At 44.5% G+C, this 7,665-nt stretch overlaps 1 protein-coding gene across 1 annotated transcript; it reads right to left on the reverse strand.

Moving 5' to 3' along the window:
• Positions 1–2,015: 2,015 nt before the first annotated feature.
• Positions 2,016–7,665, reverse strand: LSMEM1 (leucine rich single-pass membrane protein 1). Its single transcript, XM_047763700.1, has 3 exons — positions 7,337–7,665; positions 4,829–4,957; positions 2,016–2,610 (listed from the first exon to the last, which is right to left on the reverse strand). Exons 1-3 carry the CDS (start codon positions 7,461–7,463, stop codon positions 2,480–2,482), a joined length of 387 nt encoding a protein of 128 aa, XP_047619656.1. The 5' UTR covers positions 7,464–7,665; the 3' UTR covers positions 2,016–2,479.

The following is a 7,665-nucleotide window of genomic DNA, read 5'->3' on the forward strand; positions in this document are numbered from 1 at the left end:
CGAGGTCAGGAATCGAACCCACAGCTTCATGGGTACTAGTTGGGTTCGCTTCCACTCCGTCACAACAGGAACTCCAAAAGTCGATTTTATAATTATCCAGTTTTTACTGATAGGAGGAAAGAGGTCAATTTCCCCAAAGTCACAGTAAGTGGCAGCATGAGAACTTGAACCAGAAAGCTGGGTTCCCCAGCCCACGTCTCAGACGCCGTATATGAGGGCCATGAGACTACATGGCAACCAAAGTGAATGAAGGTTCAGCTATGGAAGACGAACAAGGTCTCAGGGCCTAATGTCCAATACGGTGACAAGAGTTTAACAATACTGTATTACATACTCGAAATTTGCTAAGAGTTCAAATCATAAATCTTTCCATCCACACCACACACAGAAACACACTCATACAAATAGTAACCACGTAGAGGAGATGAATATGTTAACTAGCTCATGCATAGTGGTCATTTAACAACGTACACGTAGATGGAAACATCAAGTTGTACACCTTAAATATATATCATTTTTATGTCAAGAATATCTCAAAGCTGTTTTTTAAAAAAGAAAAAAAGGATGATTTCATTAAATAACAATCTCCAAATGTTAACATTTACCAGGGGCTTTATACACATATACATCCTTATTTTCTGAGCCATTTTGGAATTGAAGACATTATGTCCTTTTATCCCTAAATGTTTCCATATATATTTCCTAAAAACAATCTCTTATATGACCATGATATTTTATTAAAATCAGGAAATTATTGCATGGATATAATGCCATTATCTAATTTATAGATCTTAGATTATTCCAATTTTTCCAATAATAGCTTCAATAGCAAATTAAAATCCCTGTTTTGCCAGAAGGAAAAAAGACCAGATGTAGCCAGTTGATATTTTAATACAGTCGATAGAATAGATTTGGTTCACCTGTGAATCCAAATACCAGGCGCTGTGGTGCCTGGCGTTCTCCAGGCTGTGTGTGTGACCATGGCTCCATCGATGCCACACAGGCAGGGCAGTGAATGTCCAACAGGATGGACCCAAAAGGTGGATGAAATGATTTGTCAGACACTGCACTACTTCAGATAAAAATCATAAACTTCTTGGAATAAAGATTATTTATTACTGAGCACAAAATACATCCACTGTGCAGGTAAAAATGAAAAAAAGTATAAGAACAGATTCAAAGGGAAAAAATGGGTGTTTTTTTCAAAAAGCCATTGCATCAGCTATTCTGTGGTTTCTGAAACAATGTTGTAACAAATCTTGACTACAGGTTATTTTTACCCCACCTCCTATCAGGTCAATGAGAATTTTTCCAACAAATGCAAATTTCAGTTTTAAAATATCCTGCAAGAAAGCAAATAAAAAGATAAGTATTCAGTACAAATGTTTTCGAGTGCAAAAATGGATAGGTGCAATGTGTTTATTTTATTAGCTATTTAGTGTTACATAATGTGTTTGTATATGCGTGTGTAATTTTGGAATAAACTCAAATGTTTTTGATAAACCCCAAATGATAGCTTTTCAATGTCTTCACACAGTAGACCTACACAGTATATTTATCTTAAATAAAAGATTTTCCAAGACTCATGCTCATTTTTATATTATACCATATCTAAAAGGTGTGCCTTACCTTTTGGGGTGAAACAAGGCAGGTTTGAAACACTCCAAATAGACAGTTTCCCACTGTAGTTTAGTAAAGTCTAGACACAATTTAGACTTAAGTTCTTCACAATTAATCAGCAGAGTACTGAAGGATCTTTCCCCATAAGAAACAAAGTCAAGAAGTTTATATATCTATATACAACTATACATCTCCTGTGTTCCCCACTTGAATGTAAGCTCCTCTAGAATATGGTTGTTTGCACAAAGAAGCTGCTCATTAAACATGAGCTGAAAAATCGGACTCTCTTTTGACCCGCACCCCACCATACACACGAAACTATTAACAAATACCAGTAGGCAACTAGTTCGGAGTCGGCCCTCTCCCTGTCCTTGAGGAAGTGAATCAAACTTTAATCACTGGAGCAGAACCTCTTTTATTGAAAAGAGTTATCGCCTGATTCCTTTGAACACAAAAAATTCAGTGTATTCCTTAGGCTTCTGTGGAAGTTCATAAGGGTACATGAGGTGCCATGACGTCCACTGGCCACAGTGAACTTATTCTGGTGACAAAGCTCCGTGTGTAAAAGAAGCTGTAAGTACAGAGCCAGAGTCCCCTTCTTTCTTAGTGTTGGTTCTCCTCGGCGCCAGCCACCCTTATCCCCATGAAAGCCCAAGGACCTTAACGCAAAACGAGCCTTAGCCCCTTTCAGGCAGCTGTCCCCACCCCACCCCGCTTGCCTCGGCGTTGCTCCCGTCCCTGTGGCAGGAGGTTGGCCTTTAGTTGCCTGCAGAAATGCCCTTAGTCGGTTCTCATCCCTGTAAACTCCCAGTACAGCGCGAAGCTCACGTGCCGCAGTTGCTCTCGGAAGCCCATTTCCTTAGTTCCGTTCCAAGTCCAGCTGGTTGAGTCGCTTTACAATTATGCTGTTCATTTTCTTAAGATCAGCTATGTCCTTTCCCTCGGCTGCTAGTCTTCTGGACACATCTTCCATCTTGTTGCCAGTTTGCACTTTAAAATGAAAAAACAGTGTTACCCGTGTTTCCAGCATGTTCCCTCGGGTGGCTCAGCAGAGCCCGGTGGGGGGGAGGGGAGAGGCTGGGCTGAGCTAGAGGCCTTCTTGGCAAATCCCCTGCTCCAGCAGCCCACGCAGCCCAGGAGCCGCGGAGAGACACTGCTGAAGTTACCCGTCAAGTGAGTGATTTTTACAACTTCTTAGTGCCAGACTTGATTAGCTCCAGCAGCTCTGCACAGATTTTGGCAGAGAAAGATGTGGCTGTGAGCAACCAAAGGAACGTGCCAGCACGTGTGATTATCCCCAGAGAAGTGACTGTTACATTGTCTCATTGTGAGACCCATTCTCAGAAAATGTTCCCTCCCCCCTCCTCATTTGGGAGGTGAGATATTTTGAGTTGCAGCCTATTTTGACATAGCTCTCTTGGTCCTAAATTACCAGCCCAGGATGAATGTATAATAATCTCCCTCAGACCACCCTGAGAGAAGGGAGATCATGTTTCCAAAATAAACAGAACCTTTGGGTACTAAGTCAGGGAGGGAATGGAACACGCTGAGGTCTGCTTATCAGAGTCCAAATTTCCAAAAAAGACAGCACAAAATCAGTTTTAACCTCTGGGCTTCTTATTTCTATTTTAGGCAAGTTTTTTCCAAGACAGCTTTCAGGAACCAGTGATGATTATAAACATGCCATCGGGTTTAGCTAAAAACTAATGTGGAAGTGTTAGAGCTTCACCTTCCAGCCTTGGGACAAACTGTTGCCCAGAAGCTGCTGCTACCTCATGTCTGGAAAATTGTGTTGGATGAATTATAGTCCAAGACATGAGGGGAGGGTCTTAACTGAGCGCAGCCACGCACCGAGGCAGAGATGTCGGTTGCTTCTGAAGAGCAGTGTGAAACAAGTAAATCCATAGCCGGTGACATCCTCTTCCCTCTAAGGAGCCGCCTACGTTAGTCACACAGAGGAGGAAGGAACAGCCACGTTGGACGAAGTCTGTTCCCCAACGCGCTGGTTCCAAATTAAATTCCAAAAAGGAAAAGGGTTCCATGTGCAGAAATGTTAGAGAAAAAATCACATAATGACCTGCCTTTTGGAATTTCACCACACACACACACCTTGAGCCTTACCTAACAATTCTCAAACTCATTCGACTATAGAAACCTTTTCGTAACTAAGGCGACACTTAGGCACATTCCACATGCTTAATATCGATACTGCTTGGCCCCTGGAAACTGCTTCCGGAGCGGGTGGGCCCTCTTGGTCATCTTTACCTGCCGTCCGTTCCTCCTCTTTAGGACGGAGACTATGACACAAATATAAAGCCCCAAGGCTTAATCAATGTCATCAGTATAAAACAGCCCTGTTTCTCTTGGCTAAAAATTCCAGAGTGTTGTAACTCTAAATGTAAGTTCTTGCACTTGGTTTAAAATGATACAAGCTTGCTAGATCCCATTAAGAGCAAAAAAGCTTCCTTGATGAAGATGGCACAGGCCAGGTTCATTGACAGATGCCTGTGCCCATTCTGGTCTTCGGTTGGGCTGAAGCCTATCTGAAAACCCCAGGAAACCTTTAGTATGACTTCAACGCAGGCCGTGGAGTGCTGGGGAGCTCTGGAGGCGAGCAGGGCAGGGTGCGAATCCCAGTGCTGCCTCTGCTTAGATGGATCAACAAGGAGAGTTAAACACTCTGGGCTTTAGTCTTTCATCAGTCAATCAGAAATAGGAGACACTACCTTGAAGGGAAGAGTACGGATTTAAGATAAAGAATTTAATGTGTTTGACACCGCGTCATTGTCCAATAAAAAGACATTCTTTATTCATATCTTCTTTCTGTTTTTTTCTTTTTCTTTTTATTGCCTCACTTACCGGGGCATCGGTCAAGGATGCAGCTTGAATCCAGCGTTGCCGTGGCTGTGGCACAGGCTGGAAGCTGCAGCTCTGATTTTACTCCTGGCCTGGGAACTTCCATATGCCACGGGTGCAGCCCTAAAAAGAAAAAAGAAAATGTTTAATGCCCCCATTTGTGATCTTCTGGCACTGTGGGCTTGTCAGCAACCTGTCCCAGAGCAGCAGGGTATCCTGGGCGTGTGTTGGCACTCCCCTGTCCTTCAGTGTGAGCCCTGATGCCAAGAAGCCTTGCCTTATTGCAGGAGCAAAGTCAAACACCAGCTACGAAGGGCACGGCCGTGATGAGAAACATCTCCAAGGGACTTACCTATTAGGAATATCACGAAGGAAACCAGCGCCAGGCTGACAATCAGCACAATTATCAGCCCCACCAAAAACAGCCCGTGGCTTCCATTTCCTGAGTTACTGCCGTCGGCTGGGATTTTCTCCTCCAGAGCTAAGGCAAAACAAACACCACAAAGACAAAAACTCCTCAGCAGACAGCTTCACAGGGAACTGAACAGTCCCCAGCATTAGAGGCATGCGTGAGAGATATGTCCATTCTGCCCTCTGATCACTCTAGAAAGAGACTTGTTTTAGGAATGTCTTTGGGCCGGGTGGTCTTTGAGGATTTTTCATGCTCTTCTCTATTAGTATTCAAAGAACAAGCCGAGTCCAGTTGTCTCCTTAACCCCTACTGGGAAAATTCTTTGCAGATCATGTTAACAACTGACGTAGCAGGACATGGATTGTTCTTTTGGAAGGTGGGTGAGGGGGATAAAGAAAGGTCAAGGTGATGGAGGCGCTACTGCCCTTTCCCCAAAATGATCCAGGAGTTACACAAAGCTGGCTGCGGGCCACTTACTCCAGGTGACATGCTGAAGGCGCTGAGATATCTCCCAGAAAACTGTGTTTCCTATTTAAAAAAATAACCTATTATGGGGAGTTGCTGTTGTGGCTTGGCAGGTTAAGAACCCGACAGAGTGTCCATGAGGAAGTGGGTTCGATCCCTGGCCTTGCTCAGTGGGTCATGGATCCAGCACTGCCGTGACTGTGGCTGTGATGTAGGCCAGCAACTGCGGCTCCAATGCGACCCCTCGCGTGGGAACTTCCATATGCCGCAGATGCAGCAGCCAAGGAAAGAAAAGAAATAAAATAACCTGTAGTGCCTACATTCATTTAAATAACAATAACAAAATACCCTGATATACTTTGGTTTCTTAAAACTGTTTTCAGGATGGACATGCTCGGAAAGCAAGGTTTTCTTAAGTGTTGTGCAGCTGAACTGAGAAGGCAACCAAGCGTATAAACCAGCTCGGTTCACCCAAACCATGAATTGTCTGCACTTGGTCACCATTTTGTAAGACCTATTTGCCTAATAATACCCAAATTAGATTGAAAAAGAGATACAGAAACTGGGGGAAATGGAGATCCTTGGATTACCTTCCATATTCTCTCCTACTTTATATCAGCCCACAGCCTCTGCTACTTGATATGGACAGATGGGTGGTGTAGGTCCCACACTTTTCAGGGGCATCTTATGTCACAGCCTCCACAGCCTTTGCTTCCTAATCAAAGCCTTGGCACAAGCCAGCACCCAAACCCCTATGCTTATTGAGACCGACTGCAGTGAAAACAGGTGAAAGCCTGAAAAATCAAAATGAAGAGAAAAACAAGAATTCAAAAAGGATTTAGGGAGTTCCCGTCGTGGCTCAGTGGTTAACAAATCCAACTAGGAACCATGAGGTTGCGGGTTCTATCCCTGGCCTCACTCAATGGGTTAAGGATCTGGCTTTGCCATGACCTGTAGTGTAGGTCCCAGACGCGGCTCGGATCCGAGTTGCTGTGGCTGTGGCGTAGGCCAGCAGCTACAATTCTGATTGGACCCCAAGCCTGGGAACCTCCATATACCTCTGGTGCAGCCCTAGAAAAGACAAAAAGACCAAAAAAAAAAAATTTAAAAGGGGAATAATAGATATAAAATTGAGAGAGTAAGAGTTTAAGAGTGTACGCGAAACAAACACCAAGGGGGCATTTATCACCTGTGCTGGAAAGACAGCACTGAAGCTAGAAAAGATGGGGTTCTAATAATCTTAGAACTCATTTGTAATATTTAAGGGACAAGACACACATTTATAGTTTGTTGGGTTTTGGGGGGCGGGAGGCATGCCCACAGCATGCAAGCATTCCAGAGATCAAACTTGAGCCACAGCAGTGACAATGCTAAGTCTTTAAACACTAAGCCACAAGGGAACTCCCACATTAAGTTATTTGGTACTTAACAGATTTTCATTTTAGTCTCCCCCTCTTTTTTTCTAATACTTTAATTGGGGCAATCTGTGAATTAAAAAAAAAAAAAAAAGTTGACTCTTTTGCCCAAAAAAACGTTAAATGATTTTTTCAAAAACTAGGTAAACGCGTGGAACATTTTCTCAGCAATCCCCTCCGAGTAAGACCTCTCTAGGAAAGCAGGCACCACAGGTGACCTGCCTGTGGTCATTAGAAGGCACGAAAGCAGGCAGGAGGATGAGTGAGCCTCTGGGGGCCCATCTCGGCAGCCTCCACCCCTTTCCAGGGGGAGAAAGGCCACAGGGACTTTTCGAGACTTTTGCAGACAAGAGTTCAAATCTTATCAAGAGCCAAGAAAGCCCATAAGCCTGGCAAGCATTCAGAAAACAAAAGCACAAATTGCCTAATACGAAACAGCATTTCTAACGCGGAGCCGTCCTAATGCCCACCCAGCCCCCACCACGCCCACAGGTCTGGCTGGACGGTGACTATTTTTAGGTGGCCTAGAAGCCAGGACGGGCCGCCAAGCCTGGGAGGGCTCACGTACGGAACAGATGCTGCGATCCGGCAGGACAGAGGTTTAGTCTGTTTAGGTCATTTATGGAATCCACAGCGTAAAGCTTTCTGTCTTCAGGAAGGCCGCGAGAGCCGGTGTCCTGGGAAGAACGATTCATTGTCCCCGGAAGAAAACGCGGACCTTAAACGCAGGACGCTGGGCTGGGGAGCTGGACTTGGCCAGGATCACAGCCCACAGGAAGCTGGGCAGGCACTTGAAGAACCACCCACATGAATTACTTCCCAATGAAGGGCCAGAAAAGCTTTGCTTGTCCAAAAGAAAATACTCCCTTGTGGGGGCAACTCTTGTTTTTGCTTTGC

This window comes from Phacochoerus africanus, chromosome 16 (assembly GCF_016906955.1).
Source record: "Phacochoerus africanus isolate WHEZ1 chromosome 16, ROS_Pafr_v1, whole genome shotgun sequence".
Lineage (NCBI taxonomy): Eukaryota > Metazoa > Chordata > Mammalia > Artiodactyla > Suidae > Phacochoerus > Phacochoerus africanus.

What these genes read in the sequence shown, in the direction of transcription:
- LSMEM1 (XM_047763700.1), bottom strand. Translation starts at nt 7,463, where the DNA reads ATGAATCGTTCTTCCCAGGACACCGGCTCTCGCGGCCTTCCTGAAGAC. An exon ending in CGGATCGCAGCATCTGTTCC is followed by an intron (nt 4,958 to 7,336) that starts GTACGTGAGCCC and finishes GTTTTGCCTTAG; the next exon opens with CTCTGGAGGAGAAAATCCCA. An exon ending in CTTCGTGATATTCCTAATAG is followed by an intron (nt 2,611 to 4,828) that starts GTAAGTCCCTTG and finishes TTCATTTTAAAG; the next exon opens with TGCAAACTGGCAACAAGATG.